Below are 16,890 nucleotides of genomic sequence, written 5' to 3'. Positions count from 1 at the left end.
AAGGAGAGGGGTGGAGAGAGGGTGGTGAAGGCTTGTTAACTATAGCTTATCTGATCTGTTATGTGCTTCTCTCTCCACAGATGCTGACTAACCTGTTGAGTATTTCTGAAGATACAGAGATCCAACATGCATTTTTTCTCACTCTGTCACAAGAGTCATAAAGCACAGTTACAAAACTCAAGTACAACAACCCTGACTGGCTGTGGTAAACTATGTATACCTGTCTGGACATGCCCCTCTGCTGACTGTGCCTGTGGCTCCTCCCACAGACCCCTGTATAAGAGCGATTGGAGGCACTGCTCCGCCCTCAGTCTCCCAGATGCCGTGCTCCCTTTTGCTGCTAATAAAAGCCTATCGTTCACCTCCTGTCTCTGAGAGTTATTGATGGTGCATCACTGGCCAAACAAAACAGTTACGGAAATAGCAATCAAGAATCCTTTTATATCTGTATGTGATGGTATTCCTGAGTCTCCACCAGGACTTGCCTGGCTGACAGTAGTGAAAATCAAGAGGAAGCTACTGGCGAGATGAAGGAAGACCTGAACACTATCAAGACCACCACCTAAATGTCAGTAGTAAATAAGTAAGCAAGCACAAATGCAAGTCTTTTGACTGACTATCAGTCAACTGTCTGTATTAATCCATAAACTAGGACTTGATCTATACGCCTTGGCAATTCAAATGCTTATCTAAGTACTTCCTACATGTGAAAGTATGCACTTCCACTCTCCTCGGGCAGTGTGTTGCACATTCCAACCATACTCTGGGAGAAAAAGATTCTCAGATCCTCAGATCCCTTCTACACCTCTCACCCCTTACCCTAAGTTCTGACTCCTGTTATAGGAAAAGTTTTTTTACAGTTTACAGATCAGCTGTGATCTACAAATCTTCACTACTCTCTTTGCAACTTAAAGCATGTTCGATTTCTAACTGTTCCCAATTCCAATGAAAGGTCTTTGATCTGAAGTGATAACTGCACAGATGGTGCCTGACCTGCTCAGTTTTTTTCAGTTTTTATTGCAGATAAAAGGACATCACTAAGGATGGATGTTACGTAGGGAACAGACAGATCAAACTGCGATTGTTTTCTTTGGAGCAGAGGATGTGGAGAAAGAATTGACTGGTTTAGACAGAATGGAAAATGAAGGCCCATTTCCATGGCAGAACTCAATCAATACCCAGAGGGCTTAAATTCATGCTAATTCCGGAAGAAGTACTTTCACTGTTTCCTTTCGGAAGCAGAAACTCTCATCATATTTCTTTTTTTTTCTAAAGAGCACTTCAGGCCTTGCTTAATTTGCAAGGCTGCAGACTCAATGCTGCCTTTAGTGGCAACGTGACATGAGGGATCAAATAGAAAATGGACTGTTTCCTCAGATTCTACTCATTCCACAATCTATTTTATACTAGATGTGGTTGCAAAGTAAACATTGACAGATTTCCCCTATAGTTTGTCTCTTTTCTGGACACATGGAGAGGGCTTTGTTATTATTCCTTTCACTCAGCCAGACACGATTTCCTCCGCTGTGGAGATAGGGGCTGCTATCTGAGTAGTGGTGGTCTTTCCATGTTTCCTTCTCTGAACTAAAATGAAGATAAACTAATTGGCAATGTGCTCCAGACACATGCCCATCTGGGGATGTTGGTTCTCTCATTTACCCCATTACCAAAAAAAGGTGAAGGGACAACCCACTAGAAGCTAATTGGTTGAATGGCCTTATCCAGTGCAATACTGTTTTGTGTTCTAAGATTTACAAATGTGTTGGATATTGAATTATAGAACTGTAAGCAGAGAAAATGGGCCCTTCAGACCAACCTGTCCATGCCAACCATGTTTGGCAGTGGAAAATTAAATCACCAGTTTTTATAACCAGTCCTGGCCACCTCCTGAGTCTTCAGCTATCGTAACTGCCTGGAATTGTTAAGCAAGAGCAGCACTGTGCTTGTTCAAAGAAAACACAGTACAATAGTGGAGGGAGGTGTTGTACCTTTGGAAGCAACATTTTCATTAATCCTAAGACTTTGCACACACAGTACACTCACTGGCTGGGGCCTCATCAAATCAATGTTGGAGCACTGCATTAAGTGGGTTTGTTGATTGAGAATAGGAGGAAGTGTTCTGAGAGGAGGAAGATGAGTTCAAGAAATAGGGTTCTTTAGTGGCCTGTTGAAAATGGTTAAGGAAGTGTCTGATGTTTTTTTAAGTTTATCGAGTGGACTGTGTCCTACCATAATCTGGCAGCACTTTCTGAAAGGGAAAACAGGGAGATTGCAGAGAGCATACTTACTGCGTTCCACTGCACAGTATGTGCAGACCCACTCAACCACGGAACTTGTGAGGCTAGAACAGATTTCTAAGGAAAATATTTTCACAGGAAAAGTGTTGCTCAAGCCACCTGCAATGCCAAAATTCTCAACCATCTCACATGATCATTTGCAAGATTCCTGGATAGTGAAGGGGTGGTGACAGAGAGGACCCGCCTCTTCAAGGAAGGAGTCTTTGAACAACCTTGTGGGCCAAGGGGTCTGTTCCTGTGCTGTACTGTTCTATGATCTATGAAAAACCATTTTCAATCAGGTCCTCCAAAAGGTTGCAGATTACTGGAGCCACTCACCGACAATTGCATCACTTGCATCTGAGCTGGGACTACAGACTGTTCAACAACTCCCAAGTAGGTGCTGGGTATGAAGATAAACTGCTTCTGGCACATCTGCCTACATGGCTTGCTATTTCTGTTCCCATCTCCTAGAACCCTACACCAGAAATAAACTTGTTTCAGACACAGACTTACCGGGCAGCTGGGTCGTATTCAGCCCAGACCCTGACATACTCATCCAGGTGATGGGGGCCCAGGATGGATGAATCCCTTGTCAAATATTCAAAGTTGTCCATGATGACAGCAACAAAAAGGTTCAACATCTGATGTAGGAAACAGCAAAAAAAAAGCACAAAAGTTTATTTTAAACACGAGATTCTGCAGATGCTGGAAATCTTGAGTGATACATAAAATGCTGGAGGAACTCAGTAAGTCGGGCAGCATCTATGGAGGAAAATAATCAATTTGGCATTTTAGATCCAAAACATTCACTATTTATTCTTCTCCATAGATGATGCCTGAATTGCCGAGTTACTCCAGCATTTTGTGTGTGTTGTTCAAATCTTTAATTTTTTCCCCTGTACTGCACTTCCTCCATAACTATAACACTGCATGTTTTTCTGTTTACTTCCTTGATGTGGGATGATCTGGATGGCACGCAAGCGGAAGTTTTTCACTGTATCTTAGTACCTGTAACAATAATTAACCAATACTAACCTGAGAACTGTCAGTATTTTAATGAGTTACTTCACGGTGAAGTGTAAAAGGTGGCAGCCAGAAGCCTGGGTTTGATCCAGGCCCCTAGTGCTGCCAGTGTGGAGCATGCACGTTCCTTCTGTGACCATATGGGTTTCTCTACAGTGCTCCAATTTCCTCCCATATCCCAAAGATATGCTGGTGGGTTAACCGTTCACTGTCAATTGACCGTTAGAAGAACTAAGACAAAAGAATGAAAAGGGAGTTGATGGCATGTGGGGTGGGGGGGGGGGGAAGAGGGGGTAACACAGAAATAATGAGTTTTTAGAATGGGGCTGATTTGAATGTTCTGATGGGAGCTGATAGGGACCTAATGGGCTGAATAGCCCCCTACTGTGTCATAATATACTCAGTGGCAACTTTATTGGGTACTTCCTGTGGCCACTGAGCATGTTTGTGGTTTTCTGCTGCTGTAGTCCATCCACCTCAAGGTTCATTCAGAGATGTTCTTTTGCACAGATGTAACAGGTGGTTATTTGAGTTCCTGTCAGATTGAACCAGACTGGCCATTCTCCTCTGACCTCTCTCATTAACAAGGTGTTTTTGGTCCCAGAGCTGACACTCACTGGCTTTTGCTTTTGTTATTTGCACCATTATCTGTAAACTCTAGAGTCTGTAATGCATGAAAATCCCAGAAGGTCAGCAGTTTGTGAGACACTTGGGTCTTTGGGTTGTGGGTTGAAGTCCCCCTCCAGAGACTAGAGCATTAAAATCTAAGCTGACACAATGCTGCACTGAGGAGGGGGTTGTACTGCGGTTGATGCTATCCTTGGATGAAATATGAAACCCAGGCCTTGTGTGGTCTCTCAGGTGAATGTAGATGATCCCATTTCACTATTTCAAAAGAGAAGAAGGCAGGTTCTCCCTGGTGTTTGGACCGACACCCAATGCTCAATATCACTGAAATAGATGGTCTCTCCCTGATCACACTGCTATTTGGGGGCTGGAATTTTCCTGTGCACAAAATGGCTGCAAGCTTTCCTCAGCTGCAGCAGTGGCTGTGCTTGAAAGGATTCCATGTACTTTTGGAGGTTCATGAAACCTAAAGTGGAAAAGTAATATTTACGGTTGGAAAAAAAAACAAGGTGAATGAAAATGTCAAGAAAATCATGTAATTTCTTTTGGAAAATGGGAACTGATGCAGAGAGACATGGTGGCAGTCGATGTTTCGTCCTGACGAAGGGTCTTGGCCCGAAACATTGACAGCGCTTCTCCCTACAGATGCTGCCTGGCCTGATGTGTTCTACCAGCATTTTGTGTGTGTGTTGTTGTTTAACCTACAAGCCTTCAGGTCTCTAGGATGCAGGAGGAAACAGGAGTACCGAAAGGAACCCCCCACAGTAACAGAACAAACACACAAACTTTGCACAGACAGCATTGGGCATCAGCATTAAATCCAACTTGCTGGAAACAATTCTACTAACTCTACCACGGTGCTAAACTTGTACATATTTTAAATGGTGGCTATGAAGTCAGCTACATTACATAAAACTCTTGATTATATGTTTACAAAATGTTAATTTTTATCTGTGTAACCCAGGCTATGCTGCATCTGTTAATGAGCATGATCCAATTTGTGATGAGCACAGGAGCAGCGACTCGCTCTGCTTCCAGTCTGAGCCAAACCACTTCGCTTTACAGAGCCTGGTGATCCCAGATTCATCCGGAGACATTGTGCCCACGTCCAGTTTAGCGCGGGCACCCAGTTCCCAGCTTCCCAGAACTCCTAGTCTCAAGCAATCCCGCAGACTCGGAGTAGCCCAGATTACAGACATGTATCAGCACATCTCCAACTTTAGATACTGGGACAGACACGTATATGGAAGTACTTACCAGGAAAGAGCAGAGAAAAATAAAGGAGACGAAGTAGAAATAGGCAAATTCGTTGCCACACTCGTTCCCTACAATTCCGGATCGAGGGTCGCATGGTTTGCCACCCAAGCATGATAACATGATGCTGTGCCACGCCTCTCCTGTCGCACTCCTGAAACACATGGAGATATATTAACTCCTACTGGTCTTTCCTTCCAATTGGGTGGGTATATATATCACACATACTCCTGAACAAGTCTGAAAATTTCTGCCATGAAGAACTTAAAATTGTTTACTCCTCAGATTTGATTGTGACTTGGGGATTTTGTAATCAAACTGCATAATGGGTAGAAGGTTCCTGATGAAGCTTGTTGGTCTGAAATGTCGACTGTTTATTTGCCTCTATAGCTGACTGCCCTGCTGAGTTCTTCCAGCATTTTGTGTGTGATGTTCAAGATTTCCAGCATCTGCAGAACCTCTTGTATGTAAGTGTAGGCGAGGTATCTCTTCACCCAGAAGGTGAAGATGGTCTGGCACTTGCAGCCTGAATGGGTGGATGGATGCAGAAATGCTCACCAAATTTAAAAGGCAGACCACAAGTGTCAACGAAAAGCATCTGTGTAGCTTAATACATAGAACATAGAATAGTACAGCACATTACAGGTCCTTCGACCCACAATGTTGTGCCGACCCTCAAACCCTGCCTCCCATATAACCCCCCACCTTAAATTCCTCCATATACTTGTCTAGTAGTCTCTTAAACTTGACTAGTGTGTATGCCTCCATCACTGACTCAGGCAGTGCATTCCATGCACCAACCACTCTCTGAGTGAAAAACTTTCCTCTAATATCCCCCTTGAACTTCCCTCCCCTTAACTTAAAGCCATGTCCTCTTGTACTGAGCAGTGTTGCCCTGGGGAAGAGGCACTGGCTGTCCACTGTCTATTCCTCTTAATATCTTGTACACCTCTATCATGTTCTCCTCTCATCCTCCTTAAGTAAAGCCCTAGCTCCCTTAATCTCTGATCATAAACCATACTCTCTAAACCAGGCAGCATCCTGGTAAATCTCCTCTCTACCCTTTCCAATGCTTCCACATCCTTCCTATAGTGAGGTGACCAGAATTGGACACAATACTCCTCAAGTGTGGCCTAACTGGAGTTTTATAAAGCTGCATCATTACATTGCGTCTCTTAAACTCTATCCCTCGACTTATGAAAGTTAACACCCCGTAAGCTTTCTTAACTACCCTATCTACCTGTGAGGCAACTTTCAGCGATCCGTGGACATGTACCCCCAGATCCCTCTGCTCCTCCATACTACCAAGTATCCTGCCATTTACTTTGTACTCTGCCTTGGAGTTTGTCCTTCCAAAGCGTACCACCTCACACTTCTCCAGGTTGAACTCCATCTGCCACTGCTCAGCCCACTTCTGCATCCTATCAATGTCTCTCTGCAATCTTTGACAATCCTCTACACTACCTACAACACCACCAATCTTTGTGTCGTCTGCAAACTTGCCAACCCACCCTTCTACCCCCACATACAGGTCGTTAATAAAAATCATGAAAAGTAGAGGTCCCAGAACAGATCCTTGTGGGACACCACTAGTCACAACCCTCCAGTCTGAATGTACTCCCTCCACCACAACCCTCTGCCTTCTGCAGGCAAGCCAATTCTGAATCCACCTGGCCAAACTTCCCTGGATCCCATGCCTTCTGACTTTCTGAATAAGCCTACCATGTGGAACCTTGTCAAATGCCTTACTAAAATCCATGTCGATCACATCCACTGCACTACCCTCATCTATATGCCTGGTCACCTCCTCAAAGAACTCTATCAGGCTTGTTAGACACGATCTGCCCTTCACAAAGCCTTGCTGACTCCCTGATCAGACCATTATTCTCTAAATGCCCATAAACCCTATCTCTGAGAATTTTTTCTAACAGCTTTCCTACCACAGACGTAAGGCTCACTGGTCTATAATTACCTGGACTATCCCTACTACCTTTTTTAAACAAGGGGACAACATTCACCTCCCTCAATCTTCCGGCACCATTCCTGTGGACAACGAGGACGTAAAGATCCTAGCTAGAGGCTCAGCAATCTCTTCCTTCGCCTCATGGAGCAGCCTGGGGAATATTCCATCAGGCCCCGGGGACTTATCTGTCCTAATGTATTTTAACAACTCCAACACCTCCTCTCCCTTAATATCAACATGCTCCAGAACATCAACCTCACTCATATTGTCCTCACCATCATCAAGTTCCCTCTTATTGGTGAATACTGAAGAGAAGTATTCATTGAGGACCTCGCTCACTTCCACAGCCTCCAGGCACATCTTCCCACCCCTACCTCTAATCGGTCCTACCTTTACTCCTGTCATCCTTTTGTTTTTCACATAATTGAAGAATGCCTTGGGGTTTTCCTTTACCCTACTTGCCAAGACCTTCTCATGACCCCTTCTTGCTCTTCTCAGCCCCTTCTTAAGCTCCTTTCTTGCTACCCTATATTCCTCAATAGACCCATCTGATCCTTGCTTCCTAAACCTCATGTATGCTGCCTTCTTCCACCTGACTAGATTTTCCACTTCACTTGTCACCCATGGTTCCTTCACCCTACCATTCTTTATCTTCCTCACCGGGACAAATTTATCCCTAACATCCTGCAAGAGATCCCTAAACATCGACCACATGTCCATAGTACATTTCCCTGCAAAAACATCATCCCAATTCACACCCGCAAGCTCTAGCCTTATAGCCTCAATATTTGCCCTTCCCCAATTGAAAATGTTCCTGTCCTCTCTGATTCTATCCTTTTCCATAATAATGCTAAAGGTCAGGGAGCGATGATCACTGTTCCCCAGGTGCTCACCCACCGACAGATCTGTGACCTGACCTGGTTCATTACCTAATACTAGATCTAGTATGGCATTCTCCCTAGTCGGCCTGTCAACATACTGTGACAGGAATCCATCCTGGACACACTTAATAAATTCTGCCCCATCTAATCCCTTGGAGCTAATCAAGTGCCAATCAATATTAGGGAAGTTAAAATCACCCATGAAAACAACCCTGTTATTTTTGCATCTTTCCAAAATCTGCCTCCCAATCTGCTCCTCGGTATCTCTGCTGCTACCAGGGGGCCTATAGAATACCCCCAGTAGAGTAACTGCTCCCTTCCTGTTCATGACTTCCACCCATACTGACTCAAAAGAGGATCCTGCTACATTACCCACACTTTCTGTAGCTGTAATAGTATCCCTGACCAGTAATGCCTCCCCTTCCCCCCCTCACTATCCCTTTTAAAGCACTGAAATCCAGGAATATTGAGAATCCATTCCTGCCCTGGTGCCAGCCAAGTCTCTGTAAAGGCCACTACATCATAATTCCATGTATGTATCTAAGCTCTCAGTTCATCACCTTTGTTCCTGATGCTTCCTGCATTGAAGTACAGACACTTTAGCCCTTCTACCTTACTACCTTTATATCCTTTATTCTGCTTCTCTTTCCTCAAAGCCTCTCTATATGTTAGATCTGGCTTTACTCCATGCACTTCTTTAACTGCTCTATCGCTCCCGGTCCCATCCCCGTTGCAAATTAGTTTAAACCCTCCCGAACCATGCTAGCAAACCTACCAGCAAGGATATTGCTCCCCCTCGAGTTCAGGTGCAACCCAACCAATCTGTACAGGTCCTACCTTCCCCAGAAGAGATCCCAATGGTCCAAAAATCTAAAACACTGCCCCCTGCACCAACTCCTCAACCACGCATTCAACTGCCATCTCCTCCAATTACCGTCACTATCACGTAGTACTGGCAGCAATCCTGAGAACGCCACCTTTGAGGTCCTGTTCTTCAGTCTTCTGCCTAGTTCCCGAAACTCACACTTCAGGACCTAATCCCTCTTCCTGCCTATGTCGTTGGTCCCAACAATACCCTTCCTACCACACTGTCCGCAGCATTCTGGGTTATAGAACATCGAGATCTTGTGAGGGTGCATTTTAAAAGTGTTGCTGGAGAAACCCAGAGGGTCAGGTGGCATCTGTGGAGGGAAATGGACAGAGGATGTTTTGGGTATAGACCCTTCATCTGGACTCCAGACGTCCAGATGAAGTCTCAACCCAAAACACTGATTGTCACCATTTCCCTCCACAGATGCAGCCTGACATGCTGAGTTCCTTCAGAGGTTTGTATTTTACTACAGATTCCAACATCTACAGTCCGTAGTGAATCTACATTTTGGATGTGGTGTGGGCTTGTGTCGGGTAGAAAGATACACTGTCCACCTCACTTTGAGTGAAAAATAATCACTTCTCAGCTCTCATCTACACATACTTCACAAGCTTCCAAAACTGTACCAAGTCCTGGAATAAGCAATTTAAAGTCCTGCTGGATTAGAACATCTACCCATGCAGCAATACCTGGTGTGGACTCACTCATGGATCATTGGGTAAATATAGTGTGTAGCATCACAGAAATGCAAACGCAAACAAGAGGATATCTGCAGATGCTGGAAATCCAAGAAACACACACAAAATGCTGGAGGAACTCAGCAGGCCAGATAGCATCTGTGGAAGAGTAAACAGTCAACATTTTGGGCCGAGACCCTTCATCAGGTCTGGAGAAAAAAAGATGAGAAGTCAGAGTAAGAAAGTGGGGGGAGGGGAGGGAAGAAACACAAGGTGTAGATGATAGGTGAAACTGGGAGAGAGGGAGGGGGTGAAGTAAAGAGCTGGGAAGTCGATTGGTGAAAGAAATAGAGGGCTGGAAAAGGGGGAATCTGATAGGAGTGGAGAGAAGGCCATGGGAGAAAGGGACGGGGGAGGAGCACCAGAGGGAGGTGATGGGCAGGTAAGGAAATAAGGTGAGAGAGGGAAATGGGAATACAAGCATCCATTTATGCTCCTTATGTTCCCATTAATTCCCCCCCCCCCACTAGGGGCAAATTACATCAGTCAATTAACCAACCAACCTGCATGCCTTTGGAATGTGGGAGAAAACCAGAGCATCCAGGGGAAATATGGATAGTCACAGGGAGAATGTGCAAATCCCACACAGTGTTAGGATCAACTGTGTCGCTGGAGCTGTGCAGTAATGTCTCTGCTAACTGTGGCACTGTGCTGCCCTGCTGTGTTAGATGAGTGATTCTCTTCCTCTGTCTCAGGCTAGGGTTAGTAGAGAAAGTTCCTTTATTTCTGTGTAAGTGATTCACTAACACTGGCTGGTGGTTCAGCCAGTTCTCAGTGTGATCCACTCTTGCCTCTGAGTTGGGGAGGTTCTTCACCCTTTCCAAACAGGTCTCAGCTGACACGCTATGTGGTACTGAGGAATTATCACACTGCAACAGATGCTGTGTTCTAGGCCAGTTATTAAGCCAAGAGGATTAAAGGGTTCCACAGTGCACTGTTCTGACCAGGACCTGTGTTCTGTCGTCTATCACTGCAGGCCAATAGCACATTACTGTGTGTGGGAACTTGATATATGCATATTCGATATTACATTTCCTACATCACACCAGAGACTACTATAGTTCTAAATTACTTTATTGACTGTGAAATATTTAGTGCTCTTACAGAAATGTAAGTTGTCCTTCTTTCAATCTTTGAACTGTGACCAACCCCACCACATCATACACATGTACACGTGTCCCCTAATTATAAATTGTCTATTTCAGGCAAAATAGGTAGTGTTGCTGCCTCAGAGCTCCAAGGGTCTGGGTTCGATCCTAATCTCTGCTACTGTCCATGTGGAGTTTGCACATTCCTGTTTGGATTTTCCTTGGCTGCTCCCATATCCCAAAGATGTGCAAGTTGGTAGATTAATCGGCAGTGTAGTAGATCAAAGGGAAATCGGGGAAGGAGGTGAGAGAGAACAGGCAATGGAATTGGGGGAGTGAGATTGCTCTGAGAGCTGCAATGCACTCGATGGGTGGGAACACCTACCTCTGTCAAGCCCATCACCAGCTCTCCATTTCATGTTAGAAGTAAATGTCAAAAGTGGAGAGGTTTGCATTCACTGGGATTGGGATTCCCAACCTTTTTTATGCCATGGACCTCCATCGTTAACTGAGGAGGAACACCTGGCTGGGAAGCATGTTAATGGTTTGTGTCTGTGAGTCACCAGAGCCTTGGACAGGAGGGGTAAATGATGGAGAGAAAGCTGGTGACCAGAGAAACATTCAGGCATCAGAAAAAAGCAAGAGGAGGACAAATAATTCATCGAGTTACTGTTACACACCGGAAAAGAAGGATCAAGGCCTGGAGGAATGTCCTGAAGTTGTTGTGATGGTTGATCTCACTATCTTCATCATCGTCCACAGCAATATTTCCAAACACCTACAAAATCAAACAACAGCCGAAGATTTTGATCACCTCATTAGATTCTAAGACTGGGAAGTCTTTCCATAGCAGGAGAAAGATGAAAGAAAACATCTGCCAGTAGGACACAGTGCTGGATTATCACACACCTGAGACTGTCCGCACAGTGAGGCTAGCAGAGACCTAAGTCCACACCGAACCTCAGACCCACTGTTACTGTAAGTACTGTCAGACTGTAAGTCTTTAATATTTTAGGTTTAAGAAAGAGAGAGTAATGGGCAGTTGCAAGCTCAGGTTGTAAGTGAAAGAAAGATGAGTAGATATGTTCTGGTTAGTTGTGCAAGGATACATGATGGAGAATGGGATTCAATCTGGTGATATGTGAAGTAATGATCCTGGGAAAGCAAGAAAGGAATATACATCAATTGGTAGGATCCTGTAGAGGAACAGAGAGAATGTATTGTATGCAGATCCTTGAAGACAGCAGGACAGATAGATAAGGGCTAAGAAAATGTGTAGGGTGCAGTTCATGCTCAAATAGTACAAAACATTAGTTGGGCCACAGCACCATATTCAAAAAGGGATTTAAGGCTGTTTGCCTTTAAGTCAGGATTGTTTCTAACTCAGTGGTACAAGTAATTATATCTCTGTAGCCTAACTCAGTACTTCTGGGGAGCTTGGTGACTGATCGTTGCTGAACGCGGAAGATGGGTGGGGGGAGGAGTAGGTGAAGTTGACTATGCTGTTACCTGGTCAATTTTGCCCCAGTGTCCAGTGCTATCTACAATGAGTGGCTACAATGGAAGCTCTGACCAACCACTGGACAACACTGACCATCCCAGCACATCTGGTGTGTTTACCCATACATCATTTACCTGACAACTTGATGGGTAGAACATGGTCCAAAGTTCCATGTCTTTTACAAACACTAATGAAAATAGAAGCTCATCTGCATTGTGGATACTCATATTTAGAACTGGAATTGGTTTATTCTCGTCACATGTACCAGGGTGGGAAGGTTGTCTTACATGCTGTTCATATTGATCGAGTCATTGTAAAAGGCTGCCGTTTTCGAGTCATTCTCCTCGGAAGGCCATGGTGTTTGCTCTGAGATTTATCTGATTATTGATGTGGACTATAGCTCAAACTAACTGTAGTTCATATTTCACCATTCAAGGCCCTAAAAAGTCCTTCCAGGTGAGGCAACGCTTCACCTGTGTCTGTTGGGGTCATCTACTGTATCCACTGCTCCCAGTGTGGCCTCCTGTATATCGGAGAAACCTTACATAGATTGGGAGACCACTTCACCAAGCACCTATGCTCCATCCGCCAGAAGAAAGAGGATCTCCCAGTGGCCATCCATATAATTTCATTTCCCATACCGATATGTCAGTCTATGGCCTCCTATACCATCGCGATGAAGCCACACTTAGGTTGGAGGAACAACACCTTATATTCCATATGGGTAACCTCCAAACCGATGGCATGAACATCAATTTCTCGAACTTTTGGTAATGTCTCCCCCACCCCTAGCCTCCCTTCACCATTCCCCATCCCCCTTTCCCCTCTCTTTACCTTACCTCCTTGCATGCCCATCCTCCCTCTGATGCTCCCCCCTTATCTTTCTTCCATGGCCTTCTGTCCTCTCCTATCAGACACCCCCTGTATCTCTTCCACCAATCAACTTCCTAGCTCTTTACTTCATCCCTCCCCCTCCTGGTTCACCTATGACCTTGTGTTTCTCTCTCCCCACCCCCACCTTTTAAATCTCCTCCTCATCTTTTTTTCTCCAGTCCTGCTGAATGGTCTCAGCCTGAAACATTGACTGTACTCTTTTCCATAGATGCTGCCTGGCCTGCTGAGTTCCTCCAGCATTTTGTGTGTGTTGCTTGTGGTTCATATTGGTCTCCTTCGGTTTTGTGTTTTCTTTCTTGTTGCCGATTGGCATGTTGGGTGTTTGGGGTTTGATATGCTTTTTGCTGTTTTCCAGGTGGGCGTGAGAGAGGGGAGTCAGTGCTCTCAGTTGCTGTTTTCCTGTGTGGGTGATCTGTTAGTTTTCGTTTGGAGGAGGGGGCTGGGGGTTTGGGGTTTGTGAGTTTTTGTTTCTGTTTCCTTTTTTTGCGTGGGGAGCGGGGTTGATGTCTTTTTTTCAATGACTTTCATTGTTTTTCTTTGTTCTGGGGCTATTTGGTTAAGACGAATCTTAGATTTGTGTACTGCATACATACTTGATAATGAAATGAACCTTTGAAATTATTACACAGTACTTTGAGGAAGTACAAAGTAAGGCAATAACAGATGCAGAATAAAGTGCAATAGCTACAGAGGAAATGCGGAGCAGGAAGACAGTAAGATATAAGATAATAACGAGGTAGATTGTGAAGTCAACAGCCTATCTTGTACTAGGGAACCATTCAATAGTCTGATAACAGCGGTGAAAACAACTTGCTGATGAATTACTTCAAGATTTAACATCAACCCATTTGCAGTAAAACTCCACTAATTCACTACACTCGGAAGATAAATGGAATTGGACTGGCAAATTTCCTGGATCAAAGCAACACACATAAAATGCTGAAGGAAGTCAGCAGGTCAGGCAGCATCTATGGAAGTGAATAAACAGTTGACGTTTTGGACGGAAACTTCTTCAGGACTATTGGATGTTACTTCATGGAAGAAATTTCAGAAACTTTGCTCCAAAGATAACAAACCAAATTTATCCCACCTCTCCTTACAGCTTATGCTCTCTAATCTAGGAAACCCCTTTTCCAAATCTTCTCATCCTTCCTATACTGTGATGTTATATTATACAGTTAATGGCAAGGCCTTGGGGTGTGCTAATGAACAGAGTGTAAGTGCATAGTTTGCTGAAAGTGGTGTCACAGGTAGATATGGTGCTAAAGAAGGTGTATGGCATTCATCATTTGGGGCATTGAGTATAGGAGTTGGGAAGTCCTGATGCAGTTATACAAGGCATAGGTGAGGCTGCACTTGGGAGTATTATGAACAGTTTTTGTCACCCTGTTATAGGAAAGGTGTTATTCAACTAGAAGCTGTACAGAAAGGGTTTACAAGGATGTTGCCAGGAGTTGGGGGCCTGAGTTATAAGGAGACATTGCATAGATTAGGACTGTATTCCCTGGAACATAGGAGACCGAAGGGTGACCTGTTAGAGGTATAAAACATCATGGGGGCAAAGACAGGGTGAAAGAACATAGTTTATTACCCTGGTGGGGCCAGGGGGGAATGCTAAAAATAAGAGGGCATTGTTTTAAGACCAAAGGTAAGACAAAGGGACATCAGGGGCAACTTCTTTGCATAAAGGACAGTGTGCATTTGGAATGAGCTGCCAGGAATAGTGTTTGAGGCAGGTACAGGAGCAACAGTTAAAAACCATCTAGTTAAGTCCATGGATAGGAGACGTTGTGAGGGCTATGGGCCAAATGGGGATAGATGGGACTCGCTTACTGGGCAACACATATGGCATAGATGAGTTGGACAAAAGAGCCCATTTCCATTCTATTATGGCTCCATGACCAGGATTGTACACAAAACTTAAAGATTGCTTTCACTGGATCGAAGTATTTGTAACTTCCTCTGACTAACTTGGCCTGCTCTTAAAGTCTCAGTCCCTATCACAAAACTTCAATAGCTGGCTACAGGCCCCAGTCATCACCCTGGCATAGGATCACAACCAACCAGTGTCACGTCTTGGACCCCTGGAACTAATACTGATGGGATCATGAACGTGCCTGGTTCCATTTCTACCACTGAGCCCAGGCTTTGTTCTACCCTCATTGCCACCCTCAATTTGTGCTTAAATGACCTTGACTTTCTCAACGCTTCCTGATACCATATAACCATATACCAATTACAGCACCGAAACAGGCCATCTCAGCCCTTCTAGTCCATGCCGAACGCTTACTCTCACCTAGTCCCACTGACCTGCACTCAGCCCATAACCCTCCATTCCTTTCATGTCCATATACCAATCCAATTTTTAAAAAATGACAATATCGAACCTGCCTGTACCATTTCTACTGGAAGCTCATTCCACCCAGCTACCACCCTCTAAGAAGTTCCCCCTCGTGTTACCCCTAAACTTTTGCCCCTTAACTCTCAACTCATGTCCTCTTGTTTGAATCTCCCTACTCTCAATGGAAAAAGCCTATCCACGTCAACTCTATCTATCCCCCTCATAATTTTAAATTCCTCTATCAAGTCCCCCCTCAACCTTCTATGCTCCAAAGAATAAAGACCTAACTTGTTCAACCTTTCTCTGTAACTTAGGTGCTGAAACACAGGTAACACTCTAGTAAATCTCCTCTGTACTCTCTCTATTTTGTTGACATCTTTCCTATAATTTGGCAACCAGAACTGTACACAGTACTCCAAATTTGGCCTCACCAATGCCTTGTACAATTTCAACATTACATCCCAACTCCTATACTCAATGCTCTGATTTATAAAGGCCAGCATACCAAAAAGCTTTCTTTACCACCCTATCCACATGAGATTCCACCTTCCGGGAACTATGCACCATTATTCCTAGACCACTCTGTTCTACTGCATTCTTCAATGCCCTACCATTTGCAAACTCAAAACTCAACCATACAGCTTTGGGGACAGTGGAGACCTATTGCAAACTAATTTAATATTGTATGAACTAAAGCCCCGTGTGAAGCTTCAGGACATTCACTTCCCCCATAGGTGATAAAGAGGAACCTTGACTCACCTGCATTCCAATGATGGCATAAATGAAGAACAGCATTGCGATTAGTAGACAGACGTAAGGCAAAGCCTGAAAAACAAAACCAGCCGCACAGGTAACAATACACCTTGGCCAAGGAACAAGGAACGACAGTAATTGGCACGGCTATGAAGGTTGTGCAGATCCTAGCGATCTGTGCATTAATCCTTGAAAGTGTTAGGGCAGGCTGAGAGAGTCATTAATGATACATGTGGATCCTTGGTTTCATAAATTGTGCAATGAGTACAAAAGCAGAGAGGATACGTTGAACATTTCCAAAACACTGGCTAGTCTGTACTGGAAGGTAGCATTCAATTGTCACAGAGCTTTAGGAAGGGTGTGATTGCCCTAAAAAGGGCTGAACAAATACCTGGGAATGAGGGATTCCAGCTGGAGAGGCTGGAGTTAGGGTGAGAGGAGATCAAACAGAGGTGAAAGTTCATGGCAAAAAACGTACCACAGTCCCAACAATTTCCAATTTTTGAGGTTACAAATCCTGTGACAAAATGATGGACAGAGTTGTAAATGTGACAGAGAGAGGCTGCTCCCAAAAACAGATGGCCAAGGGGCAAAGAAGCATGGTGTCGAAATACTAAGTGACAGGTACAAAGATAATGTGAGGCTGAACTTTTCTTTGCTCAAAGAGGAAAGGTCTGG

General features: G+C 44.4%; 1 protein-coding gene across 1 annotated transcript in view; it reads right to left on the bottom strand.

Moving 5' to 3' along the window:
• The window catches only part of LOC132405928 (voltage-dependent P/Q-type calcium channel subunit alpha-1A-like), a 393,641-nt gene that overhangs the window by 76,897 nt on the left and 299,854 nt on the right, over positions 1 to 16,890 (bottom strand). The window contains exons 34-37 of the mRNA XM_059990909.1: positions 16,219 to 16,284; positions 11,404 to 11,501; positions 5,187 to 5,337; positions 2,793 to 2,920 (exon numbers count right to left, since the gene is read on the bottom strand). Of these exons, the coding sequence (XP_059846892.1) occupies positions 2,793 to 2,920; positions 5,187 to 5,337; positions 11,404 to 11,501; positions 16,219 to 16,284 (443 nt within the window). The remainder of the gene's footprint in view (positions 1 to 2,792; positions 2,921 to 5,186; positions 5,338 to 11,403; positions 11,502 to 16,218; positions 16,285 to 16,890) is intronic.

Source organism: Hypanus sabinus, chromosome 16 (genome assembly GCF_030144855.1).
Source record: "Hypanus sabinus isolate sHypSab1 chromosome 16, sHypSab1.hap1, whole genome shotgun sequence".
NCBI lineage: Eukaryota > Metazoa > Chordata > Chondrichthyes > Myliobatiformes > Dasyatidae > Hypanus > Hypanus sabinus.
The sequence above is the reverse complement of the archived record's forward strand: the minus strand, read 5'-3'. Positions and strand labels throughout refer to the sequence as shown.